General features: G+C 39.3%; 7 protein-coding genes across 7 annotated transcripts; 3 read left to right on the top strand and 4 right to left on the bottom strand.

Moving 5' to 3' along the window:
* Positions 1-224: 224 nt before the first annotated feature.
* Positions 225-1,403, top strand: CDC73 (Cdc73p; the record flags this gene model as incomplete). Its single annotated transcript, XM_037287473.1, has 1 exon — positions 225-1,403. The coding sequence occupies one exon, from the start codon at positions 225-227 to the stop codon at positions 1,401-1,403; it is 1,179 nt and encodes a 392-aa protein (XP_037143368.1).
* Positions 1,404-1,813: 410 nt separating this feature from the next.
* On the top strand, positions 1,814-2,977 carry HYM1 (Hym1p; the record flags this gene model as incomplete). Its single annotated transcript, XM_037287472.1, has 1 exon — positions 1,814-2,977. One exon carries the CDS (start codon positions 1,814-1,816, stop codon positions 2,975-2,977), a length of 1,164 nt encoding a protein of 387 aa, XP_037143367.1.
* Positions 2,978-3,145: 168 nt separating this feature from the next.
* VPS36 (ESCRT-II subunit protein VPS36) lies at positions 3,146-4,921 on the bottom strand (the record flags this gene model as incomplete). Its single annotated transcript, XM_037287471.1, has 1 exon — positions 3,146-4,921. One exon carries the CDS (start codon positions 4,919-4,921, stop codon positions 3,146-3,148), a length of 1,776 nt encoding a protein of 591 aa, XP_037143366.1.
* Positions 4,922-4,993: 72 nt separating this feature from the next.
* On the bottom strand, positions 4,994-7,507 carry PXA2 (ATP-binding cassette long-chain fatty acid transporter PXA2; the record flags this gene model as incomplete). The annotated part of the gene is made up of 1 exon (XM_037287470.1): positions 4,994-7,507. One exon carries the CDS (start codon positions 7,505-7,507, stop codon positions 4,994-4,996), a length of 2,514 nt encoding a protein of 837 aa, XP_037143365.1.
* A 1,151-nt stretch (positions 7,508-8,658) lies between these two features.
* On the top strand, positions 8,659-9,462 carry PUN1 (Pun1p; the record flags this gene model as incomplete). The annotated part of the gene is made up of 1 exon (XM_037287469.1): positions 8,659-9,462. One exon carries the CDS (start codon positions 8,659-8,661, stop codon positions 9,460-9,462), a length of 804 nt encoding a protein of 267 aa, XP_037143364.1.
* A 130-nt stretch (positions 9,463-9,592) lies between these two features.
* On the bottom strand, positions 9,593-11,605 carry FAT3 (Fat3p; the record flags this gene model as incomplete). The annotated part of the gene is made up of 1 exon (XM_037287468.1): positions 9,593-11,605. One exon carries the CDS (start codon positions 11,603-11,605, stop codon positions 9,593-9,595), a length of 2,013 nt encoding a protein of 670 aa, XP_037143363.1.
* A 674-nt stretch (positions 11,606-12,279) lies between these two features.
* On the bottom strand, positions 12,280-12,837 carry MTR2 (Mtr2p; the record flags this gene model as incomplete). The annotated part of the gene is made up of 1 exon (XM_037287467.1): positions 12,280-12,837. The coding sequence occupies one exon, from the start codon at positions 12,835-12,837 to the stop codon at positions 12,280-12,282; it is 558 nt and encodes a 185-aa protein (XP_037143362.1).
* Positions 12,838-13,188: the final 351 nt, after the last annotated feature.

The following is a 13,188-nucleotide window of genomic DNA, read 5'->3' as shown; positions in this document are numbered from 1 at the left end:
ATTCATCTCGAAGGATAGATGATGAGCTCAATATGGAAAACTTAAAAGTTACCCTATGCAGAAGTTTTTCAATTTCGAACATGAAATAGTTGCAATGGTTAACAAGACTAATGAGAGTGTATCTTGCTGGTCTGGCAGGACGACATACAAATCAGGGTGTTGTTACTTCAACTTCTACGGCGGTAGCATAAGTCCAGAATTACTTTTCTTTCTGTTTTCCAGAGATGTCGTCCGTACTAGCGATTGTCAGAGATTTGTTAAGAACCAAGAAGGATTTCAAATTGACAAATAAAGATGGAGAGCCGGTTGAAGACATTGTAGCGGCAAAAAATATATCTTTTGGCTCCAAAACCACAGTCTTTTCTCTAGATGAGGTGACTGATTTTGAAATTGAAGGAGAGAAGGTTCCTTTGAGAGTGGTTATTCAGTGTTGGCTTCATAGAGGCTCGAATGCGGCAGAGTATTTGGCTGATTGCCAGAAGAAGCAAATATTCAACGTATCATTTTTACAAAGAACGGGTCTTCTCAATTGGCTCTCAGGAAGCTCTGGATCCTTACAAATATCCAAGCCCAAAGAAGATGAGCGGTTTGGTAAGAAGTCCCCGGCTGCTGCTGCTGCCACCAACGGTAAAGAGGGAGAGAAGACAGGAAATGGTTACTCTACCATTCCTTCCAATGGAGAAAACAATGATGTTAATGACGATCCGGTACTCAGGGAGGCCCTATCTCGTGAAAGAGTACTGCTGGACCATAACTCTTCCTTGAGAGGTAATAAACCAATCAACTTTAGCTATCTAATTAAGGATGCCGAGCTAAAACTAGTTCAGTCATTGAAGTCTTCATTGCATTCGAAGAAAGGAAGCCACAATGATTCTTCCAATGGTCGTGTTTCAAAATCTGCTGACTCCTCTCGTCAAGTCCCAAGAAAGGACCCCATCATTTTAATACCTTCAGCTGCCTCTTCGGTGTTTACGATGTCGAACATAAAGAAATTTTTACAGGATGCCCACTATGTAAATCCACGGGACATACCAGCATCTCAAGTAGACTTGGTTAGGGTTGAGAAGAAATTCGATCGGATATCAAGACCAATCAGATTTATCGTGGTAAACAATACGAGGATGTTTACCAAACCAGAGTACTGGGATAGAGTTGTTGCAGTATTCACAATGGGTCACAAGTGGCAATTCAATAACTATCAGTGGAATACTCCACAGGAACTATTCCAGCATTGCAAGGGTTACTATTTTCATTACGCCGGTGACGTTGTACCCCAACATGTGCAACAATGGAATGTGCAACAAGTGCAGTTAGATAAAAACATACGGTTTAAAGACATCGAGGTCGTTCGCTTTTTCTGGAATAGTCTTGAAAGAGAGTTGATTGCAAGAGGATACAAATGAGTATCATCAAACCAGAGGCAAGGACAGATTTTGGAAGAAAATAACAAAGAAAATCATATTTGTATTTTTGGATGCAAATAATATGTAATTATAAGATATTAAAGCTAAGTTCAATGCTACCAAAGAGACGTTGACCAGTAATATTGTCAACTATCTAAACTTCCGTAGATCTACATAATTAAAACGGGTTAAGCAGGGTCACCTTTGTTTCTTTGCGGACTTCGCGAGATTTGGATCTTTGTGTAAAAATATATGAAACTGCGAATATTGATCAAAAAAATAACCCTTGATCACAGTTTGATTGACTAAGAGAGCTTGATATTAATCCTAAAAAGCATCGCAGTTTTCAGGCACAATCAAGTCCAGTCCGTGCAATCTTGGAACGGGACAATTCTATAGATTTATTGAAAATGTTCAAAAAATATAAGAACAAGAATCCAGAGTTAGACATGACTTTCTGGTGGAAAAAAAACCCAAAATTACCAGTAGATCATGTGAAGTTTATCATTGAGCAATTGTCAAAGATCGACTCGTCGTGGAACCCAGATAGCAGACGTAAAGCGCAGGAGGAGTGCACACGATATCTAATGGGCACGAAGCATTTTATGTTGGGTGATGCTGAGACAAATATAACGACAGATGCCCTTGATGAACTCTATGCTGCCATGTATCGCCATGATTTTTTCTACGAGCTACTTTTACATTTCTCAGATTTAGAATTTGAGGCGAGGAAGGAAGTAATACTCATATTTTCAATTTGTTTAAGACATTCTAAAGATAACAAGCATGTGACAGTTGATTATTTGGTCTCTGAACCACGCACTATAAATCAAATGTTGCGCACCATTGAGCTGGCCCTTCAAGGGAAAAATGCACATGACATTTTCTTACCGGTGGGTAACATGATTTTGGAATGTATCAAATATGAACAACTATGTCGCATTATACTGAAAGATCAGCAGATTTGGAAATTTTTTGAATTTGTGAAATTAGGTTACTTCGAAATTAGTACTGAATCATTACAGATTTTGAGTGCTGCACTCACCACTCATTCAAAGCTGGTCTCAAAGGAGTTTTTCAGTCAAGATAGTAATATAGTCGATTTCATTCAAAATATCAACAAGCTTATTGCACATGGTACCTATGTGACAAAGAGGCAAAGCACCAAGTTATTAGGGACCTTAATTGTATTGAGATCTAATAATCAATTAATGAATCAGTACATCAACTCTCCCGAGAATTTAAAACTTATAATGACAGTCATGACAGATAAATCAAAAAACTTGCAAAATGAAGCGTTTAATGTTTTTAAGGTGATGATAGCGAATCCTCGAAAATCAAAACCCGTTTCAGATATATTGATCAAAAACAGAGAGAAACTGCTGATGTATTTTGAGACATTTGGATTGGATTCTCTTGATCAAACATTCCTTGATGAGAGAGACTTCATCATACAGGAAATTGAATCTTTGCCAAGAATTGTTTCTTCAAATGCAGATTCAAGCTGCAACCTTGCCGGTTCACCACCAAAGAATACTACTACTAGTAGTCCTTCAAATAATAATGCAACCTAAGGCGCAATATAAGTTCAAATTAAGTGCAATATGCGTATTTTTTTTGCTTTGGAAACACATTTTTTGTCGTTGTTGTTGTTGCAGTTTGAAGTGTTCGAAGTTTAAATCGAATGATAACCACTATTACGTGACTAGTATATACAAAACTCTTATGAGATCAGAAAGTAGTCATTCTGGAATACTCCAAAAGCTATTTTTGTAGTAATAGATACCACTTATCTGTTCGTCAATAACTAAATATCCCTCATCAACACAGTTTTTCAGAATTTCCATCAGAATTCCGATAGTCCACGAACTTGATGTCTCTTCGTTTAGCTTCTTAGTTAGCAACAGTAAATCACAACCGTTGAAAGTCTGTGCCAAATCAATTATTCTGCTCTTTAAAAATTCGAAGGAATCTTTGGATGCAATGCATAAAATTCTCTTGTTGATTCGAGTTAGTTTCAACTCGAAAAGATTTAATTGTTCAAACCTTTCACAAGCTTCCTTCATTTCTTCGGGTGAGATGAGACCCGTTCCTATTCGCATTGATTTATTATACATCGCATATAGATCGACCAAAGGTATCATGACGTAGCCTACTCTTTCTTTACTCTCTTTAAATTCAGAAATAGCAAACTCATATATTTCACGAGCAATTTCATCAAGAAAGAGAGATTTATTATAAAACTTTTCTCTGTCGAGTATCAAAAGCGGTTTCTGCAACTCTTTTCCTTCCCCTACTAGTTTCTTACGATGCCCATTGAATAAAGTTTCGATTTCATCTACCAAAGACATTAAGTTGTTGAGATCTGTCAATGCACTGTTGAACAATATATCATTTTTTAATAATTGCGTTTCTCTTGATTTCTCCAAACTTGCAATTCCAATTTTGCTTAACTGCGTTTCTAAAACCGGCATCTCATCAGGTAAATTGTTGTTTACATCTATACCGTTGATGGAGACCAAATTCTTATTGAATATATGCGAAGAGTTTGCTTTTTTCAAATCTTCTAACGTCTTTTCAGTAGCTTGTGCGAACAGCAAACCATCTGATTTTCGAAAACTTAATTGAATGAAAAATTTCATAGAATGATTGGTAGATGCCGAAACAGGATTCTCCAATTCTAATTGAACTCTTGAATCTTTGAATTTAAGATCTTTCTTTCGTATTTTAACATTTGACAATCTTGTACCACATATTTCACAGTTACTTATCAATGGATGATTAATGAATGTACAAGCAGGGCAAACATTCCCATCTTGTTCATTCGTACTGGTTGGTATTTGACTATGATTGGGGTCCCTTTCCTCTAGTGCTTCGCCTGTAAAACTAATAGAATTTTTTATCAATTCATAATCAGCGGGAACTCCACAGTTTAGGCATATAGGTGGTTCTTTAGTATCAGCAGTTATACTACCTTCACTTTCGTTCGTAACCATACAAATGGGACAAACCCAACTTGTGATACCTTTATCTTCGTCTTTTTTGTGATTGTAGCCAAGATCACGAGCATCAGCAGTCTTGAGGAACAGGATTAACCGAGCAGATCTTTTCAAAAACCTCGATGAATATTGCAGAGATTCAATATCATCTAACTCCACGTAAACGGAATTCTTGGTAGGCTTTAAGTTATCCACATATATGATCCTTTGAGATGTTAAAAAAATCCGACCTTTTTGGCGATCCAGTATCTTGGATTTATTATGGTAGAGACCTACCATCTGATCGATAAGGATGTCCTTTTCATTTTCTCGAAGGATAGGTTGACCTGACGACGTTGTTTCTATGAAATGCCAGCAATCCATTTTCCCATAAAAGCTGAAAGAACTGGTCAGTAAGCTACAAATCCTGCTTAGTACTTTTAGTTTTACTAGGGGTATATTACTTCCTTTTCCTACTTTTCTTCGAACTATGCAAGCGATGCCAAAAAATGATTCACTTGAACTTAGAAAATAATACATAAAAATAGATAGGGATAAAAATATGTCATACTTACAAAACTATTAGTTGAAAAATTATAAATAGTGTCAGTTTCATTCTTCTTCCCTCAGTAGTCTGGACGTTGGCCTTTGATTATTAGCGGAATTAGGCGTTTCAGAAGCTTGCCTTTTATATAATAACCTTTTATCATCAGTACCACCTCTTGGCATTGTAACATCATTCGAAGGTTTTAATAAATTTGTTGACAAAGCTGTATTGCTTATAGATTGTAGCATGTTCAAGTCAGTTTGAGACTTTCTGATAATATTGGAAGTTCTTGCTTCGGTCAAATCCTTTAATCTTTTATCCCAGACAGGAACTTGCTGATCTAATACAGCATTCAGCTCCATCAATTTTTCCTCATTTGCTAGTCTTTCCTTTGCATCAAATTTGCCAAATTGATAACTACCTCTACCATCAAACTTTAAAAGATAATTATGGAAATGCCAAAGACTCGTTCTGTGGCAAACGGAAATTAATGAAATGTTCAAGTTTTGTGCAGTTGAGTACATTTTTTGCTCCATTTCCGGTGAAACGGCTGAAGTACACTCATCTAAAACTGCAAATTTTGGTTTATGATAATACATCCTTGCCATTGCCAATCTTTGTTGAACACCAATTGAAAGTTCCTCAGACCAATTTCTTGTTAAATCAAAAGCATCTTTGGTATCAATGATTGGTAAATCATTATCAACATTATCCATGGTTTGAATGTTCTTTTTTGTTAGAATTAATGACATATTTTCAGATATCAAATCTTCTAATTCTAACAGTTTTAAAATTTCAATCAGGAATTTATCACCTTTATCATAATCATTATCAAACTTTCTCTCAAATTGATTGAGCGAATCTGGATAAATTATTTGTTCTCTAAAAGTGGATCTACTTCCCATGTGAGGTTTTTGAGGTAAATAAAATATTTCACATTCATTATCAAGAGTTCTTGATGGCATAGTTAATTTTGTCCTTCTAATACTTGAACCTTGCCTCAATGGCCACAGCCCCCCTAAAATACGAAATAATGATGATTTACCACATCCATTTGGACCAATTATTAATAAATGATCACCGTGTTTTAATTCAAAATTTAAATCTGGAATTAAAACTTGATCGGCCGGTGTTACTAATGGAACATTTTCAAATTTAATCAATTTATCATTATATTCAATAATACCGTTTTCATTATTATCACTATTGATGATGTTATTTCCCGTTCTTGAAGTTTTTTCTATATTTTCGTTCAATAAAACGTTGAAATTGTTCAATCTTAACCAAACACCGCGCAACTGTTGGATATTTCTCTTGAGTTCAACGAATCTGCCAATTGAACTTGAGGCTGTCAATAGTAATCTTCTGTTTGTGATAAAATCTGCAGTGACATCACTATGAACATTTTCATTTTTATTCTGGAAAAATATTGGTATCGAACACAGAACTAAACCAGCGGCACCCCAGGTGTACTTGATGATGAAATTTGTTGCTAGATCGTAAAGGGCTCTTGCTTTGTTTTCTCTATTTAGGAACAACACTAACTGATAAAAAGAATAATCCAGATTCGTTAATTCCGTTGACTGACCCCTCAATAAAGCAATTTCTTCGTTATTTGAATGAATATTCGAGTGTAATGATCTGAACCAACTTTCTAATGACGATCTTTTCATTGTTAATTTTGTGAAATTTGGTTGAATCATTTTAAGGAAGAAGTTGGAGATATAAACGATCAAACCAAGGGCTAAGGTGCCCTCACCCATCATATTTGAATTTGAGATTAACAACTTAAAGGAGCAGAGCAATAAATCTAGCATCGGCTTCAGTAGTTGATTCAAAAGCATGGACGAATTCGTTGAAAAAGTAGCAATATCGCGAGTCAGATGCTCTTGAATCTCAGAGGTGGTTCCCGCTCCAGCCGCTACGGAATAAAAAACATGGTGATTCTTCAGATATTTGTTGATCACGAATTTCGATATTCTTCTATTCATCGTCACAGCGCAAAGCTTTGTCGTATAGCTTATGAGCGAGTTGATGAAACTTGCCGGCACACCCAGAACCATCCACTGGCCCAGAAGAATCCTCAGGAATTTCGAGTACTTGGACTTCACGAGGCTCGACACCAACTTACCATCCAACGTGGCTACCCTCAGTGACAGAAAGGTTCTTATCACTAGCAGAACAGCCTGCGATATGAAAAGGAACAGACATTTTTTGTCTCTGAGTATGAGTCTAACAAACTGTCTGCTACTGTCGCGTCTTCTCTTTTTGTCCTCATCAAGCCGGCTCTCCCGGCTCTCCTCTAGATCACCACCTCGACCGCTATCCGAGTCCGTATCTTTACCAGGGCCACGTTCCGCGCCTTCTGCCACTTCCGCACTTGTTTCCTCTGACCCAGTGGTCAGATCCGACACCGACCTCAGACGCCTCTTCTCATCTTTGATAACTCTTTTAGCCGCCTTTTTTGCACTCGAGCCGCTGCTTAAGCTATGAAGCGTGGCGAATAGCAATAGGACATACGAGGTCCGCAGTATGTTGAGTCTGTGATGCTGGTATATCCTCGAAACTGACGGCGACATCCTCGATCGACGACAACACTCTCTATATTTGTAGATTGATTTGCCTCGCAGGATTCAGAGATTACTTTCCTGCCTCTTGTCCCTCGTCCCTTGGTTCTTGGTTCTTATTAGTCTATCACTATGAAACAGCCGCCGTCATCGTTAATTGTTCCCCATCGGGGGCTGACTCGGTGCTACCCCGCAATGAATAAAATGATCCGTTACCCGCAGTACAAACCCCGGCGATAGTCATTCCATGTCCGATTTCTAATAATAGAATGCAGCTTTGCTCTTCTCCATTCGACCGTCGGAAAAATGCAGCCGAGGAGAACCCGAGAAGTACCCGAAAAACACCCGAGAAGAACCTGATCTGGCACGGGGTCCAGAAAACAATGACGTCTTTACGCTGGGAGACGAGGTCGAGGGCGGCTTCTTTCTTTCCCTTCTTTTAGCCGCCAAGCGTCTCTGGTGGTGTGCTCATCTCCAGAAGGTGTCTATCTGTCAATCTCCAGCTCGACAGCGGACAGTGACGCCAATCGATGTTCTTCAACGAGGCGCACCACGCTAGCCACATGCTGGAGCGCCCTGGGGGGCGCTCCTGGTGTATCGTTACGTACCCGGGTGCATAGCGTGGTTGGACAGCGGCACCTTGAGATCTTGCAGGAATTGATCTGGTGTTACTTCACATCGAGGCGCACATTCAAGTCGCAGTGCGCGTTTATGGCATGTAGAGTTGTGGCAGAGTGATTTTCGCGCAGACTGCTTCTTGATATGTGCTTGTGTGTTAGCCGAAGTGCGCACGAAGTTAACAGGTTCCCCCTTTTATCCCGTCAGATCAGATCGTATATCCTTTTCTGGAATTTCCGATCTATTGCGCAGGAAGTGGCTGAACTTTTCATTTTTTTGACTTTTTCGAGTATTTGTTCTTTGTTCTGGTTACCGAGCCCGAAACAACCACGAGGCTGGTTTGAACCGCAGTTGCCAGGCACAGTGCAGGAACTCGGATCTGCATTTGGGATTCTATTTTAAATCACAAAGCCACCTCTAAGCCCATTCCCGGCTGTCGGTGCGCGCACACACAGACGCATATATATATATATAGATAGGTGGAACTTCGAAGTTCTTTGGATGATCTCTTGTGATGTTGTAAAAGCGTGATAAATCAACAGAAAATGAGCAACGGTTTCAACCTGTTTCTGAGCGCGTTCTGCACGTTTAGTGCAGTTGTACTAGCAGCCATAGCGTGTGTGGGATCCACTGCTAATTACAACCCCATCAATAAAATCTTCGTCGCACAATTGGATCTGCGGAATATTCAAATACCAAATGTATTCCCGTCATCCGGGGCGCCGTCGTCTTCGATTTCCCAACTGGGGTTGCCCGATTACTTCAACATTGGGCTGTGGTCGTATTGCTCTCAGGCTTCCAACGGCACGGTGATGTCGTGCACCAAACCAAGCGGCATTCAGAATTTCGATTTGAGGACAATGCTCTTTGATAATATTAACAACAACCAAGTGGCTCAGCTCGTCGACAATCTAGCTGATATTATTCTACCGGAGGACCTTCAGAATAGAATGGCTATGTACAACAATGTTGTCAAGACAACATTCATCACGATTCTCATTGGTATCTGCGTTTCGTTTCTCGCTTTGATTGTTAATTTGATCCGTTGGATCATCCATGCCAGGTTCGTAAACTGGATTGGCAGATTCAGCTCATTTATCGGTTTCTTGAGTCTACTGATCAGTGGGGCAACAAGTTTGGGCTGCTACCTCTATGTCAGACGTCTGCTTAATCAGAACTATGGCGACACGGGGATCCGTTTATCGGTCGGCTCTGTATTCCAAGGTATCATGTGGGGATCGATATTTTCAGCGCTGCTAGGTTTCATTCTTTGGTGCAGCGTAAGATCACAGAGAAGCGTTGCTTACGTTAGCCGCGTACCCATGGAGGAAAAGCCATTGATCGTCTGAAAAGTAATCAAACACACACATGCCTGCATTCATTCACTAAATTATGAGATATATTGGTAGTAGAAAATATTAAGTATTACCTAAGTTTATTATTATAAGTTAACTAGCATTAGTTTTTTTTTCCACTTTTTCAAGTAGAAACAGGCTTTTCATTTGGATTGTCATTTGATGACGTAGTATCATCAGTTGCATCATTCGTTGGGCCTTTAACTATTATTTCATCATCGTTATATTCACTAACAGGTTTTCTGTTTCTATTCTTAAAGACGATAAAAGTCATCAAACATAGCACAATTATTGATAGTGCAAATGACGTCCAAATTAATCCCATATAAGCAGAACCACTTGTAAATACAACACCATAATCATCATCGTGTGTACCTGATTTGATAATACCAATAATAGCAGTCACAATAATTGCAGAGAGACATGTAAAGACCACGTACCAGAAGACAAGGAATAGAATACCGTACCACCATTTGTTACTCAACACATTTTTGGTAAACATTAAATAAAAGATTACAATCAATGTGAAGAATGCCAGGACAATTGATAAAATCGACATGGCCAATGTTGCCCTAATTGCTGGAACATATTCATGCTCTCTTTTCAATAATTTGCCTTCCAATTGCAAATCATCCGCCGTAACGTTTAAAGCGGTCAAATAAGGTCTAAAGTCAGATGCAATTAGATCGGACCAGATGATATTCCTGAAATCAAGATTTTGAACTGCATGCGATGATGAACACATTTTAATTTCACCGCTGCTATCTGCTTCACAAAGAGTGAAAATAGATAACTGATACCTGGTGTTAACATGTAAATAGTCCATTAACGCTGGTGTCATTTCTCTCAACTGTTCATCACTTATCTGTTCTGCCCTTGATGCACTCGACAAAATATTCAAGATGGGGATAAAAGTTTCAGGATTCTGTTGCGCCCATGCGGTTAATGTCACCAATGATCTGAATGTTTGGGGCGCATCCTTTGATGATTGTATCAATTGAAACAATGATGGAACATATCTTGCAGTTTCAGGATCTTGTTGTAAACCAGTCTCTAAGTCTTCCAACACAGAAAGCGTTTGCGTGTCATTTGAACTCGATTCAAATAAATCTAACAACGACGTCAATTGCGCAGTGGAGGATGTTGAGTTCGAAATCATTGCTAAGCTTTGAACTGAGTTCAGAATTAGGGTATCGTTATTACCATTGTTAACTAGGCTTGCAATCGAACGCAGTGCATTACGAGCAGAGGGTGCACTTGTAACGTTATTATCCACCAGATACTTCAAGGTTGAGAGAGTGACATTTGTCGATGATGAATAATTAATCAAGGCTTCCAATGCCAATAATGGGTCCCGCATATCAGGTACTAATCTCTCCAAACGCGCAAAAGTTGCATTCGTATCACTACTCTGATTCAACGCATTAATAACAAGGTCGGTATTCTGTGTGGACAGATTTGCAAAGGCCAGATACGACAACGACGAAAATGTAGCTGAGAAATTTGTCGAAACTTGAAATAATTCGAAAACTGGAGCTAAATGCATCTTTTCTGACATCGTCATGTTATTCAAACCAATCAATGCATGTGTCGATCCTGTAACATTATCGGAATCACCCAGTAAATTGAAAACGACAGTTGACGAATTATCATTGCTCGAGGCAGATTCAGAAACCAAAGAGCTCAAACCATCGATGGTCTCAGTTTGGTTAGTAGACAATTGAAGCAAAGCGTTGATTTGGGTCAACTGCTGTGTCGATGAGGTTGAATTGCTGGAAACCGCCAATGGTGCCAGCTCAGTCAATGCCATCACCGTAGAAGTCGTATTTTCGGCATTTGATAGCAGTGACAACAAAGGTGTCAGAGCGGGTGTATCGGCGATTCTTCTCAAAGCGCCAAAAATATTTTCGATTGAGTTATTTGGTGTCGTCAAAGCAGTACCCAGGATTGTCAAGATTGGTCCAACTTGTGGTATGACCTTTGTCACATTTATATGTGAAATGTCCGCGGTACCAATGTAAACATTCGTTATTGGCTTATAGTTTGAGCTGGATCCGGCAATAGCCACTATAACCATGATAAAAGTCGCGAAGACGAATAAAGCACATATTGACAAAATGATTTGTTTGGCCAACATCCTGCAAAAAACAACAACAGTGAAATGTAGCGAGCTCTTTGTGCTTTGTGAAAAGATGAACCAATATTAATTACCAAGGCAATAAAAAACCCTTAGAAAAGGCCAAGAGATTTTGCCATCAAGCGGTCAGATATAGATGTATATATATGTGAAAACTGTCGAACTCAAAAACACTCCATTCAGAGGCTTTTTGCAGTAGAAACAGAGAAATAAAGAGGAGAAGGACGGTTTTGGGTAATAACTCCAACATTTCTACCAAAATTAATTAAATTGCCAAAAAATGGAAATAAAAAAACCTTAAATGCATATCTGGTTGTTTTTGGAAACCCTGACACTTTTTTTTCTCTTCAGAAATGTGTGAACATCACCATTCGAACGACGCGGTGTGCGGCCGTCGTAAGGCTCATCGTTCCATCCATCGGAAGGGCCCATCGGTCAACTGTGCTACTGTATGGCAAAAACAAGAAGTTGCAGATCATGTTCATGAGAGTGCTGTTGGAAACGTTGATGCGAAATTAAGATTTGTTGGATTTTGTCTGTATTTTTTTTTCTCACCTGCATGCATGCAATACAGTGTGAAACCCACTGAAAAGTTGTTCGGTCGTCAAGTCTTCTAAACGAGTGTTCTTTCAGATTCTCTATATATGCTATGCAACATCTTCTACGACTATATACTATATTGTGATCAACGAGTCCTGTGGCTTGTAGATCATGTTGTAGTTGAAACCTGATATCACTCCATTCATGTCATTGTTAAACACTCTTTCTTCGATGACTAGTTGTAGTGACACTCCGAAGTACGAGCCCCAAAGTGGTCTTGAGTTGGGCTTCGCACTGGTTTTATTCATGCCGATGTTGCCTTCGTTGGACGCAACGACCGAGTCTTGACCCATCTTGTCCTTCCCACTTTCATCGAAGCGCACTTTGCAACTGACGTTGCAAATCATTGTTTGAGAGCCTGGTATTATATGGTAATCGACTGCAGTGAGAGCATGCTGTGTCTGGACTACGCTGGATTGCCACACTTCCAGGAATATGGCTGGCTGTGCAAATGGGGTGGCATTTACTATCACTTTGCAGTTAGTTGGGTTGAAAAGGTTTAAAAAATGAGTCAACTTTTGCGGATCAGTGTCATCCAGGTGTGCTAGTATTTTTTTTATAAACAGTTCTGTAAGTTGTGAACGGTTGTTACCGCTGTTGACAACATTGGAAGACCCACCGTAACGACTCATATCATCCCTATCGCGCTACAAAAGTGCAAAAGGTTGCTCAAAAACCACTTCACTTTCTCTAGATTAATGCAGTGAATTGAAAAAAAAAAATATGTGCGGTGTGAGACAATCAGCCGGGTAAAGTGATTACAAAAAAAACTTACCTCAAAGTGCGAGCATTCGTTCCATAACAGGGCAGGACATAGCAAGGAAGAATTGATTCAGCTGAAACTATTGCGTTGCGTAGATTCGAACCCAGAAGCGGATTGTAACGCGGAGATATTCTTTATTGTTGTGGATAGTTACTTCGTCTTTGCCAGCTTAATTTCTATGTATTCCCAGCGATGACGCGTTGTCGTGTAGGTGGGGCAC

This window comes from Zygotorulaspora mrakii, chromosome 2 (assembly GCF_013402915.1).
Source record: "Zygotorulaspora mrakii chromosome 2, complete sequence".
Classification (NCBI taxonomy): Eukaryota; Fungi; Ascomycota; class Saccharomycetes; order Saccharomycetales; family Saccharomycetaceae; genus Zygotorulaspora; species Zygotorulaspora mrakii.
The sequence above is the reverse complement of the archived record's forward strand: the minus strand, read 5'-3'. Positions and strand labels throughout refer to the sequence as shown.